This window comes from Aythya ferina, assembly GCF_964211825.1.
Source record: "Aythya ferina genome assembly, chromosome: 3".
Lineage (NCBI taxonomy): Eukaryota > Metazoa > Chordata > Aves > Anseriformes > Anatidae > Aythya > Aythya ferina.
Genome location: NC_140298.1, coordinates 6915423 through 6933578, shown reverse-complemented (window position 1 = coordinate 6933578; position 18156 = coordinate 6915423). Strand labels below are relative to the sequence as shown.

Below are 18156 nucleotides of genomic sequence, written 5' to 3'. Positions count from 1 at the left end.
GATAACCGTGTTTTGTAAAAGAGAGAAGCTACAAGTAAGCTGTTTCTTACTATTTTGATTTGGGATTGCAAAAAAGTTTTTTTTGTTGGTTTTTTTTTTTTTTTTAAGTTGTGTTTTTTCTCTTATGCATTTTCTGGTAAGATTTAAATTATGATCAAGCTTATTATTGTGTAAAATAAAAGGTTGTCAGCGCCTGCTGGGTAAACGTCTCGGTACCGGCGATAGGCGTGGAACGCTTGGAAGTGCTGAAATGCAGTTGGTTGTGCTTTCATTGAGAGATATTTTACTAGGACACAGGTGGCAAAGACATGGAAGCATTTGTTATATGAAGTAGTCTGAAATGTCCTGTGATTGTCTGTCTGCTTAAAAGGTGTGCCTGATGTATGGCTTAGAACCTGTGTATACACACAGCTATGCTTATGAGTGCGTTTGGCAAGTCCTGTGGATCGCGCCTGCCTCTTTGTAGTGATATTTAAGTGCACAACTAAATATTGCCATCCCCTGAAGACTGAGGGAAATTAGGTCAGAGGAATCAAACAAACCTGCCAGAGGGCTCAGTGAATGAGCTAAGATAAAAGCAGAAATGTTTTCCATCCCAAAATGTCTGTAGGTACCACCACAGACTCCTCCTGTATCAGGGGCCGCGTGTGCAGGTGTGCACATACCTCGTGTTGGTTAGCAAGCTGGTGCTGTTTCTTCTTTTCACAGAATTCCTAAGGAATAGTGTCAAGTTGCCAGAAAGTATCAGCAGACTTATTTTGTTGTGGCTTGGATGTGGCAAGCCTGGTGGTCATTTCTCCAGGCAGCACGTGTCCACCTTCTCTCTCCGCTGGTCTTCTGTGGGCAGAGCATGGCTGCTGCAGAGGGGTGCAGCCCCAGCTCTGCCCTGAGGTTCGTGGGACCCCTCAGCAGCTTTTCACAGGTTGAGTGTGCTGCTATCAAGGCTGGCACTGCTTTATACCCAGCAGAGTGGTTCTCAGTGCCGCATCCTTGGGAACTGCTGGCATCAGTGGCTAAGTTGGGCTTCACTCTGCTGCAAAGCAGCCTGAGCCCTGTGAGCTACACAGAGCCCCAGAAGTTGGCTGATCTCCATCCATTGCAGCTAATGAAACCACTGGGAAGGTACCCCACTTGACATTAAAGGGGGCCTGGTGAGGAGAGCAGGTCCTGTGACACAAAGAAAGAAAAAAAAAGAACAAATCAGTGTGGTCACAGCCTTGGGTTGTGAAGCTGCCTACTAACTGAACAGCTCATGCAATTTAACTCCCTTCTTCCTGTGTTGCGGCGCTCTTAATTTTGGGGTTCTTTGATCCACCTATTCATAGCTGTGAAGCGAACAGAATTTAATCAGGCTCTGACAGGGGACGGTTGATTTTAATACTGGCCTCCAAAAAAGAGCTGTCGATCAAGGATGAGCTTTAATACCTTCAGCTTGCAGCTCCTTTAAACTTCTGCTGCAGCTGAGTGGTGCTTGGTCAGCTGTGGAGGAGCCGGGCACCTACAAAAGGCCCCGGGGGCTCCTCAGGGGAGTCTCTCGGGGTTCCTGCCTGCCCTTTGCATGAAACCTCTCATCAAGCTGGCATTTCCAAGCCATACGAGGGGAAAGCTTTCCTCTTTGAATGGGGAGCGCCTTTCATAAGTGCGCATCCCAAAAGGCCTGCTGAGCTTTTGTCAGCCAGCCGGCAAAGGACTTCTGGATTGACTCAGATTAAACCTTTGCTTATTGTAGCTGGAATGGGGAACAGTGAGGACAAGGGTTACTTTCCGTACCTAATTTCAAGTTATTTTAGCTGGGGATGTTAGATAAAATAGTCAATGACTGGCAGGATGATAGAATATGGTTTAATTTCAGATTTACTATCTGCCAACACATGCCATTCAATCAGATAAACACAGGATTTCAGCTGTCATCACAATACCTTATGCATACTTAAAAATAGAGTACTTTTTCTCACACCAAGAAGAAATTGAACAGGTTTATATATAGGATGTATACAGTCAGGATGCTAGAAATTTTGAAATAGTGTGCCATTTCTAGAGAGATTCCCTATCTTTAAATTAAGCAATTATATTAGAAGTAGTAGAAATTCTCGGGATTGCAGAAGTTTTATCATTGTCAACTGCACGGAATAAATAAAAGTAAAGGAAATGTCATGAGAAGTTGAAATATATAAAGTGAGGGAAATGTTTGTAGTATTTAGAGCAGAGAATTTGAGACCGTATAGAGGGCGAGACAACTCAGAACTTCTTTGCATGGGAATAAAATTCATCCTCTGGCTTATAAGCTCCCGTCATTGCTGTTTAGTCTGTCCTGGTGCATGTATTGCGCCTATCGCTGTAATGCTTGAATGTCTTCTCTGCTCGGGAGCTGCAGTTAGAAGATGGCAATCTAGGATTGCCCCAGAACTCTCCTAAATCGGCTTTTACCGTAAATTTAATTTACACATTCTCCATTTGAAGCTTCCATCCTGAAAACACACAACTTCCCTTAAGTGGAAACACTTGTATAGGTAAAATGTTGCTGTATAAACACTTGCCACTGATGCTTTATGTTATAAATATGCAGGTACACAAATGAGCATGCCTTTTTGGCCCATGCACTTCTCCTGTATTTGTTGGTTTCTTTTTTGTTGTACCCCTTGTGAAGAGTAGCTGATGACACAGTCCAGCGTTTTGGTGTGGTCTAGCCTGGTTTGTTTATGAGGGCTGCACAGAACAGCTTGCTTCTCTGAAGGTCATATGAACAAACAGCAACAGGCATTTTCCTGCTCACAAGTCTGCTGCCGTGCTTCCCCAGCAAGCGCCCAAGCCCTTCCCTGCTGCTGCTTCTTTCCTGTTCACTAGCCTCTTTATTCCTTAACGCCTACATAACCTGTACCTACACTCTCATATTTCCTATTTTGCTGTTTCAGCTTTTGAAGTTGGCGTTGACTCAGAGATGTCCTTGTTAGCAACCACTAGCACTTTCCAGGATAACCGATTATTGCCTGCCCTTGTTCCTTTCCTTATTCTACTGGCTGCTCCAAAATGAGCTCTAAAATGATGGCCTGAGCTGCTCAGCGTAATGGTAGCTTTGAAGCCAAGACTTGTACTTTGCTTTGAAGAGCAGCTCTACCAAAAGGACAGCATTTCCTGGTGGACATAAGGGAAAGATGGCACTTTGTTTTGAGAATGTTTCTCCTGCGGGTTTCCCTGCTGGTGCCAGGCTGGTGCATTTTGTAGCATGTGCAAAGATGCTCGTGAGCAGCTCTGCTACAACAGATCGGCTTATTGCCCATGGGGACTCGAGGACAGCAAAATGCCAGGCAAAATGCTGAATTTCCTATTGCTTCGTCGTCATCTCCTTCTGGTTAAGTTCTCATGCACTTCAGAGAAAACCTTGATTACTGGGTGGCAGGTCCTTTGGCTCAGCCTTGCAAGAGCCTTCTCTACTTCCACCACTCCTTCCAGGAGCTGGGTCTTGGCTGCAGAGGCAGCTTGTGCTGGGCTAGGCAAACAGATAAAACAAAGAAATAGCAAGGCTAGAATGAAGTCAGCATGGGTGTTTTTCAATCTTAAAGGCTCTGGAATTTAGTTTGGTTTTCATTTTGTTTGTTTGGTGTTTTTTTTGTCTCTCTCAGAAAAGCCCTTCACATACAATGATGTCCTAAACAATTTATTTGAAATCATTGGTGGGTGGCGCACACATTACAGTCTGTGGTTTCATTGATATGCTCAGCCTCACTAAGTAGATGGCATATTAAATGTTTTATTTACCCCATGTGCTACCTGTCATCTAATCAGCTTTTGTTTTTGCTGCATTCTGCTTGTATTATAGCAAGAGTAAGTGGTTTCATGTAAATTAAAACCACATGAAACCTTTTAAAGCCATTTAAAAATACTAAATGGTTTTGCAAATAGGTTTGTCCGACAAGGATTGGAAAAAGAGCTCTTTGCTTACCCATTTACTCTTTTGTATGCTTATTAGAAGCCCCCCATGTGACTCTTTCATCAAACATTGCATCCTGGCACTCATCTAGAATGCCAAAAGTCATTTATACTGCGCTCAAGAGTGGTTTGCATAAACAGGAGGCAGTTAACAAAGAATACAGTTTTGAGCTGTGATTGCAAATGTTATTTTATAAATTACAACACAGATGCACAATGAAGTCAAAACATGCATTCCTGTGATGTTTTCTAGCGTGCCTGGAGCATAAAGCCGTGTTGGTGTTAACTATTATTGCATTGTTTCACTGTGAATAATTTTGTTTCTTACAGGTGGATCGTATCATCTTCTGTGTCTTTTTGGAGATTGACTTCAAAATTTTCAAGAAGAAAATGGGCGAATTTTTCCCTATAGGTAGGTATAGTAATTGAGTGCCATCTGACTCGAAAAGATGATGCAGAAATAGACAACAGTTGGCATCTTTTCTCCTTTCCCTGCCTAAGCCAGATATTAAAATGTGAACTTTCTTTAGAGATCAGCTGCACGTAGAGGCCATGATGCGGGAGAAATGCAGACATTTAAAATTTGTGAACCACTAAAGCTGTTTTGATGATGCTTTTGCGAAATCAAGGCTTGCTTTTGTATGCTCAGTACAAGTAGTTTGTTAATTCCTTACTGTAACCGTGTCTTCTCCCAAAACCTGGTGTGTTGCACGGGTTCTCTTGACTCCGAGAGGAAAATCATTTGCACTAATGTATGTAGCTCATCGTGGTACAGCTTTTCCATGCGCTTTGTGCATGCTCTGCTCTTTCATTAATGATGCTGGTAGGGTTTCTCTGGGTCTGAAAAGATACCGCAGGGGTTAGAGCCCAACTGTGTCTGAATGAGAACTTTAAACTTGAGCTGTCCCTGTGCAAGAATGAATTGGAGAAAGATGGCTCTCACCGGAGCACTTGGGAAATGTTAGCCATTCATCTTACGTTTCACGCAGGAGGTTACTTTCTAGAATGTAAGAAAACCTGATAGACAGTAAATTTGTTCACACCCCTCCCATGCCCGAGATATATTTTTGTCATATATCATTAGAAAACTGTTAGTTGTGTGTTTTTTTTTTTTAATCAACCCTAACCTTCTTCCATTTTATTTTCAGTGACATCAGTTCTACGATATGTGATCCCAATTTTAGTGTTTTGTTTTATCACCCCTTTCACAAGTGGCAGTCACTTAAATACTCTGCACAGTCTGTCTGGTGGAAAGGGCCTGTGAGTAATAGGAAGCAGAGCTTTGGTGTGTTACGAGAGTCTCAGTTATTTCTACAGGAAATTGCGATGTTTCTGTCTCATCTTGCTAGAATAAAGATTTTCGTAGACAACTTTGTAACCTCCAGTTTGCAATGATTGGCAACAGAAACCTAAAAACCCATTGCATTATTCTGGTAGCATGGAACGGTGTCTATCTGCGGAATAATATTTTGGGCTGGAGCACACTGAATATGCACTTCAGGCTGCATTCATATCTAATCCATTCAGTGCGTGCTTTTTTTTTTTGGGGGGGGGGGGGGGGTGGGGTGGCGAATGTAGTCCACCCAGGTTTGAAAGACCAAGAGACAAGAAGATGCTTCAGGTGCTGAAGCAGGACAAATCCAAAGGGGAAAAGAGAGGAATATGGGAGATTTATTTCTTTTTTGGGTTGTCAAAACCTAGTATTGTTGAATGCCTGGGCAAAGAGGACTTGTGTGGTTGGATGTCACGGTGTATAAAGACTTCTAACTGCATTATGCTACATTGTGCAGATGATCAGTTGTACCATACTTTTAAAAGCATGTTTATTCTCATGCATATAAAGTTTTTACCTTTTTTTTTTTCTTGAACTAAAACTGGCAATTTGATACATGACCATAGCAGGGTGGTGGTGGCAGAGATCGTTTTAGTGCAGCACCATCCAGCAGTTTGCAGCCAATCCAGTGCCTTTGCAGACTGGTCTGGAGACAGATGCTTCATTTTTCAGCGGCCACAATTTGCTATAGATTTCTAAAAGATCTCAGGACCTATTTTCATAGGCTTCATAGGTTTTTGGTTCATGACTAATGATTCCAAATACCGGTTTTGATATGTCTTAATGATGCTGGTTTCCAGAAGGACCTAAATGTCCACTGGCTGATAAGCTGGAGCTTTACAAATAGCTAGGTTGGTTTCTAAAACCTTATCCCTGAGTCAGTGAAGGATTTTTCATGGCTAGGTCGGTAGTTGGTGATTTGGGAGATCTGATTTTAATCTATTGTATCACCGTGGGTGTGTGGTATGCTCTTACAGGAGTCGCTTAGATCTGCAGCTTGTGAGGAGAGAGGCAGAAAAGATGCGTGCTACCAAAATAACTTTCAGTTAGTGTCCCTGGAGAAAAGATCAGTGTCTGGGTATCTGTCCTGTAGGAATGCCCTAAGAATGAATATTGGGTCAGGCTTTCTTTGCCCTCCTGAAGTGGCACTTCTCTGCTGGGTACCTTTACAACAACAGGTGGGCTGAAGTTGACCCCATCCTAAATTGCCTATAGCTGAATGGTGACGGCATTGGCTGGAGGTCTGAATGGTTATCACCAAATGACTATCATGTCTGCTCTTTGTTCCTTTTTTCTCTTGTGAAATGGTATCTGCATTTAACTCTAATAGAGATTAGACAAGTTCTCTTTGGGCTCTCAACCTGTAGGGATATTCTGTCTCACTGCAAGACTGGTTTCTTGCACAAAGAACTTAGTGTGATTCTGTGTGAAGGAACTAGCATCTCTCTCCACCTTTGCCAATAAATTCCTGATATTTAGGCTCTGGAAGGAATAGCCACAATTCTGTTGTTTTGTTTGTTTGTTTGTTTGTTTTTGTTTTTAAAGTGAATCTATTAATGTAGTGAAATGAAAATCTTTAAAGAAAGACTTGCTGTAAATTTGAGCTGATAGTACACAGAAGAGCTGATGTTCACAGGAGAGAATAACGTGGAGATATTACTTTAGGCTTAGAGGAAAACCATTGAGATAGTTTAAAATGCGCATCTCACATTCAGAAACATTACGAAATGTATCTACTTTAATAGATGTGGACAAAAATGCCTAGAAAGAAGAATATATTCGTGGAGTTATATACATAAATAGTTATTTCATTAAACCTGGTGCATTAATAAATCTAAAAAGACATCCAAGTGCTTGAGCTAGTCAAGTGATAATGAAATGAAGCTAGAGTTACACCTCAGTGCATTAGAGTAAGTGGAATATAGATATAGGGAAATTGTTCCATTAGTTGAACATATCATTAGACCTATTTTGAGAGTGGAATGCCAAAGAAATTAGTCGAGTAATAGTACTGATATTAAGACAACTGCCAAGAACCTTGTCATTTGCAAACTTTAAATATATAGGGGAAGAGGCAGACTTCTAAGTAATTTCATATCTTAGGAGTGTAGCATAGCTGTTCAGTAACAGACCAGTTGTCACAGGCTCAGTGTTTCAAATCTAATCTCAGTAAGCAGTAGCCTATGCAGAACCTGAGCCAAAGCCGGTGTGCTCTAAGGGAAGCACCGCATAAGCTTTAACTCAGAGTCAGGATCTCATCCCTGTGATGGCTCAGAAAAGTTTTAGAAGGTAAAGGTCCTGGTCCACACAGAATTTAGTGTTGAAGCACTGGGGTTTTGCTGAGAAGCTTTTGTATGCCCTTGTTGAAAAAAAGAGAGGGTGAAAGACTCTGTAGGCCAACCAACCTTGTATACTTAAAATGAATCACTGTTTTAACATAATAGGTGAGGCAAACAGTGATTTTATTTATATATATTTTTTTCCTTTTACCAGTTGTGTCCTGTCTTCTAGTGGAATGAAATAGCTCAGATATCCTCCCTTCAGCTGTGTTGGGAAATTCTCTCTGCTTAATCTGAGATGATGTCTTGCCACATATCTTTCAGACAAATAAAATGCCCTTGCCTGTAATCCTGGCTCAGATGTGTAGTTCTTACATTGCTGGATTCATCGCTACTGGTATTATGCATGAGCTTTCCCGGAAAGCAGCTGATACTCGTATCATTTTTTCTTTTGGAGTTCATTGTTTCTTCTAACACAATTCTATACAAAGCCTGGAATCTAGGCATTACTTTTATTGCTAAATATATATTTATAAGACCTACCAGGAAATGGTATAAAAGCAGTCTCCCTTGAAAAACCTACCTTACAGTGATACGTGCTTCTACGATGCTATTCATGTGAGTAAAATTAAGCACATTTGTAAACAGTTGCCAGCTGGAGGCAAAGACACCATATTTTTCTCCTGTATCCTGTGTAAACCTAACTACTTAATATGTCAGATAGATAATCTTGTGGGGACCTTTGGCAAATGCCTATTTTTCATGGTGACTGTTGTATATTATGAAAGGTTTATTTTAAATTGTAATGCTTAAAGTATTCCTCAATCTACCACCTGTTATCAGTGGATTGGAGTGGGTAATCATTTTTTCTGAATATGTTCTTTAGACAAAAATAATGTTATAAAAAGTACGTATTGTGAAGCTGCCGCATTCCAGTTTATATTACATTCTTACTAGTTTAAACAGAATAACAAAATTACTTCACTAAAGCATCACTAAAATTGTTAGAGAGGAGAGGTTTGCACTTTTTTTAGGCCAATTGGTAGATGGAAGATGCAAGCTTTTAGACTGTGTCCTTTCAAAGCTAATGAAAGGATGCTGAGCTCAAGAGCTTGTTCATTTTTTCTGAGCCATATCAGTTGGTGTTGAGAGAGAAATTGCTTCTTGAAAAACTTTCTCTCCCTTCTATTCCAGGTTATGACATTTAATCCTTTTTTGCTTTTTTTTTTTTTTTCTTTTACCTTGGTTGTCCCGTGTCCAAAGCAATATGGATAAGAACCACTGTCCCATATTAATCCTGCCGTTCCTACATGAGGATACACAACTAGGAAGTTGTGCATAAATGTGCAAATACATTATAATTGCAGAGGAAATTCATTGTTAAGAGGTATACTGGGCTTGGAGTCAAACTGGAAACTGTCTAAACGCCTGAATGAAGGGCTTTGTGTTAAAATGGCAGATCCCTGCACTAATACGTGGGTGAACTGTTAAGCAGAGACTGTAATTCCTGAACTGGCATTGAGGAGCGCTGCCCTCTCCTTTTAATATGGCACTGAGACTACAACAGTCTTCAGCATGAGCAAAAGAATCATAAGTTAGCCTTTCGTAAGTAATCCTGTATCAAATGGGTAATTCGTTTGATAAATTTAGCCTTTCTATTTGCATTTGCAATGTTCATGAGCAGATTTGTTGAGTTAATTTGTCACCTGAATGCATTCCACAAAATATTTTTCATAGGCTCTGTTTTACTGCGTGGATGGGTGCCAGATGGTTTACTGGAAGTCCGTGATATCCTTTATTTGAGGTCTCACCTGGGTAGGGGTTTGCCTCGTAAGTCACGTGGCTGTGATTTCTGGCCAGTTCAAGCCTCTGGGGCCAGATGCTCAGAAGCACAATTTGGGAAGTCTGGGGACCCACTGGCCTTTTCCTCACCACCAAGGGCCTCCCTGAGGGCAGTGGTGGTGGCAGCTACTTCCTTTGTCCCCAAGCAGAGTTTTCAGGTTGTATTCACAGCTGATAACCGCCTGTGCCTCTTACAGGTTTGATCTATAGGACTGTCAGGTTGTCGTCCCCCTGTCTGCAGTGTTCCTTGGCAAAGCTTTAGCTCCATGCCACCATTTAATGTTCCCCCCAGCTTGGAAGTCGGTGGGGAGCCTCGTGTTCAGGTAGCGACACATGAGGACTCTTTGGTGGGTGGAAGGGGCCGGTGTTTTTGGCAAAGCTGTGGCAGATGGATGGTGTTTTCACATGGAGGGGAAATGTTGGCTGAGTGACACACCATGCAGATGTTCAAAATGCCCCCCCCCCCTACACACACACTCCTTCAAGCTTTGTTTATTTTGGAGGATGTCATCAGATGGCTTCTTCAGGCCCAGTCCCTGAAGGACATTATTCAAAAAAGCCATGGAGGTGGCACAGCCCGACTGTTTGCAGTGGTGGTTCCTTGTCCCTCGGTAGCACAGGCTTCAAAGGAAGCACTGCCTGTGAGGGGAGCTGGAGGAGCCCGTGCAGCAGAATAGGATGCTGGCTTTGCTCTAGTTCTCCCTTGCAGCGTATGCAGGTCCTGTTAAAGTGCACTCCAATGTGAAAAGGACGTTGTAAAAATTGTTCTTAATCCAGAATTTTCATGTAGCTGTAAGGCTTAGAATATCCACGCATTTCACAGTGTCTGAAGCAACTTACCTCGTAAAAATCTCAAGCTAAAATCTGAAGGTGTTCATAAAACTGTGAGATGAAGTTTTTCTAGGGCCGTCTGTCTTCATTAGCCACGATAGTGATGGTTCCAGTTCCACCCCATGTTGAGGTTGTCTTTCTTAGCTCCACTGGCCAGTATCTCAGTCCTACAGGTCGTCTGTAGTGCAGGAGGATGAACAAGGAACAGCTCCAGAGCAGTGCTTTGGAGGCACACACCAAGAGGAGGTCCCTGCTCCTTTTAATGACAGTGGTTTTCCAGTACCTAATGAAAAGCTAATGGGGAGTTTTCTGCTCCTGCCTAAATCATAATAAGACTTCCCTTCTGAATTATTTCCTGGCTGTCTGCTGACAGAGTGACGCTCTAGTGTTTGGCTGTGTTTTGAGTATTGGTCACCTCAGGCCTGGGGATTGGATCCTCACTCAGTTTGAGGGCTTGTGGTATTGTCTGCTATAACATGGTCTATAGAAAATTGTTTGCTTATCATTCTTGATAGTAGCAATAGCACTGCTTGGATCAGGATATGAACAAACACTGGAACTGTAGTGTACTTCAATGCTATTGCTGGGAGCTTTAGGTCTGCAAAGTGAAGTAACTGCTCCCTTTTTTTTGTTTCCTGTGAATGTTTTCCTTCCCTTGCTTTGTGAGAGTGACCACAGAGCCAACAGTGAGCCCAGAAATCAGGGGGAATGGCTGTTTCTAAGTATTTGTCAACTTGCTCTACAGTCCTGAGCTCTCCAGCTCCTGGTGGATAAGGTCCTCATTGAAACAGCGAGGTGGCAAGCGATGACGATGCTCTTTGAGGTATGGGAGTCATGCAGATGCAAGGATCAGGCTGCTGCATGTGCTAGCATGGGAGAGGGCAGGGAAGGTGATGAGTGAAGTAATTATGAGGTGAATATGGAACCACTGTTTACCGTTTCTTCTAACACAAGAAACACAACGTATGCCCAGGAAATGATGAACCAGGATGATAACAAAAAGGAAGTTGTTTTTCACCTAATACATAGGGAGTAGCAACACTTGCTGAGAGGTGCTGCAGAGCATGTAGGGCTTGAATACAGCTGAAAGGAGAGGGCTCAACCAAAGGAGGCCTAGTCCAACAAAGGCTATTAATGAGCATAGTCTATACGTTACCTTACGCTCAGGAAGAAGCCGCTAGGGGGAAGGGAAATGTGTTGCTGTTCTGTTCAGTCCTCCACACATGGATGCCTGGCACGAGAAGGTAAACAAGCATAAGCCTTCTCTGCATAATATCTTCTGGGTATGCATTTTTGAACAGGCATCTTTTCTTCCTGCTGCGTTGCATGGCGTTGTATCCCACATAAAGCATTCCAAATGCATTTCATGTCATGCTCAAAAATATCCCATCCTCTCCGGACACTGATGCTGAGTCACTTCACGTGCTTGAGTGCTTCTAATTGCCAAGGATGCAGTTAAATTTGTGTTTGTCTCATTTGATTGCCTCTCTCTTAGGTTATTGATGAGATTTTGTTAGAAGCTTGTATCTGCATGTGGTGACACATTTCTAAAACATAACATTTTGTGAATACTACACTAGCATATACGTGGGTGACAAATCCACTTTAGCATTTGTGTAAACAAAACTCAGTTGTTTTCAGTATTTTAGGTCATGGAACAAAAAAGAAAGTTCTGAAATAGGTTATTTTTTAAAAACTGATGCATATTTTCCCGAAGAGTGCCTCATGCCTCTTGTGTAAGGTAGAAGCATCTGGGCAACAGAAATCCAGATCTGATCCTGGCTGTGAGCACCACTTCCTGCACTGGAACAATGTTGTCCAGTTCACTCGCAGTGGGAATGGCAGCTGCCGCATCTCCTCTGCGTGCAGCTGGGGCTCATAAGGGTATATGTATTTTACTTCAAATCAAGTGATACGATGCATAAAAGAAGCCATCTATGTGGTGGAAAAAAAAAAAAGAAAAAAGGAAAAAAAGAAAAAAAAAAGCCGTCTTAAAAAGCCGGTACTAAGGATTTCTATTTGATATGGCTTCAAAAGCTACAAACATTTTACATTCAGTGAGACTCCGGTGTTGTGGGACTGGTGTAACTAAGCAACACAGGAAGAAAAACTGCACCGATGCTGCAGTAAGGCCATGATGTACAGTGTGTATCAGTGGAAATGTCTTTATAATCAAACCAGACTAAACAAAATTTGATTAAACTTGCTTAGTGTCAGGTGCGGGGCCTGTGTAGTGCCTTTTGCTCTCTATGAAGGATTATGGGATACAAATGCTCAGAACTAAAAGAAGCTCCATATCTTCTTCCAAAGCAGAAAAATGTGTTGTTGTTGTTTGTTTGTTTGTATTCTTATTGTTGTTGAGGCTCTTCTTATTTTGCCTTTTTTTTTTTTTGGTTATTTCATTGTTGTTGCAATTTTTGTTTTTGTTCTTCCTCTTATGTGCACTTGAAGATGAGGGAAAGCTTTATGGAAAAGATATTTTTACAGGTAGAGGTGTTAAGAGTCAGGCTGGGCTTAGCTGATCTCATCTGGCAGAGGTTTCCAAATCTGCTTTTTCTCAAAGAAAATGTTCCCCTTTTTTGTGCTATTGGTCAGTCAGTTTTACTCTATCAGAGGAGAGCAGAGTTTGAGAGGTCAGAACAATCAAAAGAGCTTGTGAGCTCCTCCATTATTGTGAGCCCTGTGTGTACCTAGAGGCTTTATCAAGCCCCAGGGTGTTCCTGTGTGTCTTATGCTACAAAAATGGCCAGTCTTTTATGTTGAGATGGAGATAGTCTGTATGCTCTTATGAAGATCCTGTTGGGTAGTAGCAGTGGTCCTGTGCTATCAAAAAGAAGTGATTTTCTATTGGAAGTAGACGAGATGAATGATTAGAAAGCTTCATAAGGCTGTTCATATATTTGCGCAGATAGGTGGATGAAGCTTTGGGGCAAAGTTTCAGAAAGATGAGTCTAGTAAAGAAGAATAAGGAGAGTGAAAACCCACTCAGTCTTTTCCACTTCTGGGAATCTGATGATACCGTGGTTTAGACAGTTTGCAGCAGGCTGGTACCCTGACCCACACTGCCACCCGATCCACAATTTGACAAAAAGCTTTTCATTTGAGCATGCGGAGACTGCCCTAAAATGGGATCTGTTTTTCTCCATGTCTTGAAACTCGATTACCACACATCTTCTGTTATTCTGGTGGAAAATGTATGGGCAGGTCATGAAGTTCCTGCTAGGCAAATGCTTGAGGGCAGGAACTTATTCAGCTGGAACCCTGTTTTAGTGTAACAAATAAAGCTCAGTGGGACAGCTGCAGCTGTCAGTGCTGAAAACTTTTATGTATTTTTAATTTTTGTTTTGAGGCATCGGCAGTGTAATCACCAGTTTGTCCCTTCAGCCTCCTGCACAGCTCATCTCAGTGCTCCGCTAGCCATTGTGCTGTGTATACAGGCTGCAGAGGGGACTTTGGGCTGTCCCACCATGCTCTTCCAGCCCCTCCGGCAGTTACCTTCAATCCATGGAGCTGCTCTTGCCCGAAGGATCAGGCTGAGACATGTGGGTAGGCTGGAAATCAGCAAGCAGCAGGAAGTGCTGAGAAGATGGACAAATACTGAAGAATGAGACGAGGAAGCTGAGGAAAGGTAGAAAGAGGAAGGCAGAAAGGAGCCAGCAGCATGCAGCGCTGCCGGGGGGTGCTGGGAGTCTGGGATGCAGGTCCTGAATGCAGATCAGATGGCTGCTTCCCGCAGCTTGGAGCTGGCCCTCCTGTAAGGGCTCTTCAATGCATGCATGGTTACAAATAAAAGGGTTTTGTGTAGCACTGACTCTCCGCGTGCTAACATGAAGAACAATGTGAATAGAAGCACGAGCAACAAGGAGGAGGTTTAATGGCTTTGGGGATTAGCAGCGGTATTTAGAGCCTTCCACCTCTTTGTTCCTAACATTAATCTTAACACAGATTCATCGTTTTAGCCATCTGGCTTGTGTTTGTGTGTATACAGCAACTAGTGAGACAGAAAAAGAACCTGACCAGCAAGGCAAAAGTAAAAATAAAACAAAAAACAAAACAAAACAAAAAACAAACGTATATGACAGAAGAAGGCATCTTCTTCTGTGTCAGTAGGAGCAGGTACAGTGCAATCATTCTGTTTCACCGAGCTCAGCAGGTAATGAGAGAGGGGAACAAAAGGGTAAGTGATATCTCTTGATACATGAATCTACCACAGAGCCTGTGAGTTAAACAAATGTGCATGTGCTGAGCAACTTGCACCCAATTGCAAAGCTCCATGATCTTCTGAGATATAGTTAGCCCAGATAATGCGAGAGTTAGAGGGCCAGTTTCAACCACAGGTTGAGTCCTCCCTGTAAATTATTTTATAGTTGATTAGAAAGTGTTCTCTCAAACCTTGTGCATCTTTATTTCATATACCATAGCCCAGACGTTTTTGGAAAAAGTTGTGCTCTCAAACTTAGGAAATGTTTTGGATTAGATGTCTTCCCTGTACCCTAAGTCTTCTAAATACTGATGTGAATTTTCTTGGGAGTGGGCTGACCCTTTCAGGGAGTCACTGTCAGTTTCTCTCTCACTCCAGCCTGCAAAGTCTGTCATTTTTGTCCAGCAAGAGACAAGGTGGCGCTCCCCAAAATCTGGAGTTTTAATTGGGGGTTCCCCGTGAAAGGTCACTGTTCTAATCTGCCAGACACAGGAGTAACCAAGAATGGGTACATGTGTGCATACACTCAGAGCATGTTTTCCTATTAAATTGACTTTTTCAAGATCTCTTGAGTACAAGTGAGAGTTACAGAGGGCTTCACCTCTGTGCTTTCAAATGTGAGAGTTTGGGGAAGGAATACTGACCATATATCTTCAAGGAAAAGGTTACTGGTATCAAAGATTCACTCTTGGGTTCTTTTATGGTTTTACTCAACTTTGCTTTGGGACTGACAGTCTGGTTTGCTTTGGTTTGAAATATGCATCACTCTAGAAAGCTTATTCTAGATGGGGTAAAAATGTGCACAGGGAACATGAAAAATAAAACCAGATATTACAGAGCTGATTTAAAGCAATCTTGGCACTGATTTAGCCTTATATTATGTATGTAGAGCTTCAGTAAAAAAAAAAAAAAAAAAAATAGGTTTACTTACGTTTACTTCTTCATAACCAGTAACCCAGAAACTGCCTGTAATATCATACTTCTGGGCAAAAAATGAAAGAATTTTGGATATAAATTTCTAAAATAATTGGTTTTGGCATAGAGCTCTGACAGCTAAACATGGTGTTTATCACTTTAGCCAGCCACACCAAGGTCAGTGAAAGAGACTGCTTTATATATGACAGAGAAGCACTTCCACCAGATGCATTAATAGCATAAGAATAAGAATTATAGACACGTGAAATGACTGGGGAGTGCTGTGTGCCAAAAGAAACTCAGACTCAGATATCAGTTGGGGCAGAATTTTCAAAGGCACCTGGATATCATGTTACAAAACAACTGGGAGCCCATCTCCCATTTTAGGAAACGATGTAAGGACTGTACTGCCTTTCAGTGAGACTTAGTTCCTTTTTTCAGGAAAAAAAAAAAAAAAAACAGCACTTAATTCACAATTAGTTCACAAAAGAAGTCTTTGCCTCTTCATAATTATATTGCATAATGACTTCACTACTTTTTAATAACATCAGATTTCTTGTCTGTGTCCATTATCACCAACTTAGAAGCTATTCTGTTGCTTTGGGAATTTCATATTCCAAGTCACTTACAGAACTATAATTAAGAACTTCCACAGAAGACCAGGTGATATATGTATGTTAAGATATTATATTATGCTGATTTAGTGTCAAGTTGTAGATTAATTTGAAATTGTATCATGCTGGTTTCATTATAAATGCTTCCATGGAAAGAACATGTTATTGGAAACTGAATAATTAATAAGCTTTGTATTAACCAAATGCTTTCTGAGTGGTTTGTTGAAAAATGTCAGGACTCTGTTTGAAAATCCTGGCTCTATTGAAGTTGTTGCAGAATTCCCACTGGCTTCCTTCAACAATATTTCTTTATCTCAAAAGCTACTTGTCAAAGCTCCTTAAAGTTCCTGTGTACATTTTTTTTTGTACAATAGGGGTCAATACACTATTTTGAACTCCAAAGGAATCATTTGCAGAATAAGGGGAAAGGAAATGAAATGTACAGAAACTTTGTTCAGTTCTGATCCTTTGTACCAGACTGAAGTGTACTCCAGAGAAATGTAACCTGCTGTCATTTAGTGCCTTCTGCATGTCTGCCCTCCAGGCCATGTCTGACTGCGATGGGAGGGGACAAAAGATGGATACATGTCCATCGACCGTAGATTGAGAAGTTCCCATAAAAATTCTCCAGCTCATGGTTATTTTGTTTTAATGTTTTGATTCAAGCTTAACTCCCAGTGAAGGACTCTGTTATTAACTGATCGTTCTTCTCTCCTTGTACTTAAAATAAGTTTTCAGGCTCCAAATCATGATGAAAGCAGAGCTTCAGTCCTTCCAGTGTGTGTCACAGCATTTGAATCTTAGTGGAGCTTATGGCATAAAGATCTGATCCTGTGAATTAGGACCTAAATACTACTGTTAGTTTCCAAGACCATTGATCATAATACTGCAGAACTGCTCGGGTTCAAATGGTGGTCATGATATGCATATACACAAGTTTGAAAAATGGAGTGCTTTAGACAGAAATTATAGGCTTGCTACAGAATTCGCACCTGCCCAAATCCATTTAAAAGGATATAAATGCAGTCTATATGAATTAGCAACACCGTTGTCAAACTTGTGGTCAATAAGCTCTCCACCACACGATTAAAGCTCTGAAACATTGTATTATTAGATGTTAGCAAAGGCTAATTCCACCTCCATCACCCGGCCCCATCAAAACAGCTTGAAATGAGAAATGTCTTTGTTCCCAAAATGTAACTTTTTTCCAAAGGAACCTGCTTTCTGCATATATCATCTTAATAATTGTATGTGAATTTTGAGAGGGAACTTCTTTACTGTGAGGGTGACAGAGCGCCGGAATGGGTTGCCCAGAGAGGTCGTGGAGTCGTCTTCTCTGGAGACATTCAAAACCCGCCTGGATGTCATCCTGCACAATGTACTCTAGGTGATCCTGCCTGGCAGCGACATTGGACCAGATGATATTCAGAGGGCCCTTCCTACCTCAACCATTCTGTGATTCTGTGAATTTGAAGAATTCTGTATATTATGCCGAATTTTATTCCCATCCTGGTGCCTTGCATTCACTGCATCTGCACAGTAAAAGTCTAGAATCAAAACTTTCTTTTCCCATCTATCTCCAGATCTCAGAATGAAATGTTAAATGGGAGGAGGTAAACTAGGGTATGTGGAATTTGAATCATGGAATATTTTATTTTAGATTTTTCTTGATATTAATTGCTTCTTTTTTTCTTTATTTTGACAGATGATAATGAAGAGACCGAGATGAGTGAAGAGACAGGTGAGTAAACAGCATTTTATGCCCAAACATATCACATTTAGGAAGCATGAACCAAACTGAGAACGTTCTTAAAACTAATTGCTTTGGTTGTGATAAGCAGTGCCAATCGTTTATTGCCAACATTATAACAGTCTTTGCTGTTTTTTAACATAATGTAGGGAAAACCATCCCTGATGATAAATAATATATAGTAAGAATGGCAGAGACTAACTTTTTAATATCATCTGTTATGAGCCTCTGGGTTATCTTTTACTTTTTATTGGTAAGTAGTTTGAACATGAATGGGAAATAATTAAAATTCTACAGTCTCTTTGTGAAAAGGTGTTAATACAGCAATCCTTGAGTCATTTGCAATTGTGATTAGTGGCCGTGATTTGTTTGCAATGAAAACAGTAGCAAAACTCTCCCAGCAAACACTTAAACTGTGATTGGACAATATTTCAGAGTACTTTTTTTTCCTGGAGCTGACTATT

The 18156-nt window shown here is 41.3% G+C and overlaps 1 protein-coding gene across 9 annotated transcripts in view; it reads left to right on the top strand.

Moving 5' to 3' along the window:
* The window catches only part of MACROD2 (mono-ADP ribosylhydrolase 2), an 858318-nt gene that overhangs the window by 770586 nt on the left and 69576 nt on the right, over window positions 1–18156 (top strand). For all 9 annotated transcript variants that reach the window (XM_084512463.1, XM_084512461.1, XM_084512464.1 and 6 more), the window contains 2 exons: window positions 4258–4339; window positions 17648–17683. In XM_084512463.1, the coding sequence (XP_084368589.1) occupies window positions 4258–4339; window positions 17648–17683 (118 nt within the window). The remainder of the gene's footprint in view (window positions 1–4257; window positions 4340–17647; window positions 17684–18156) is intronic.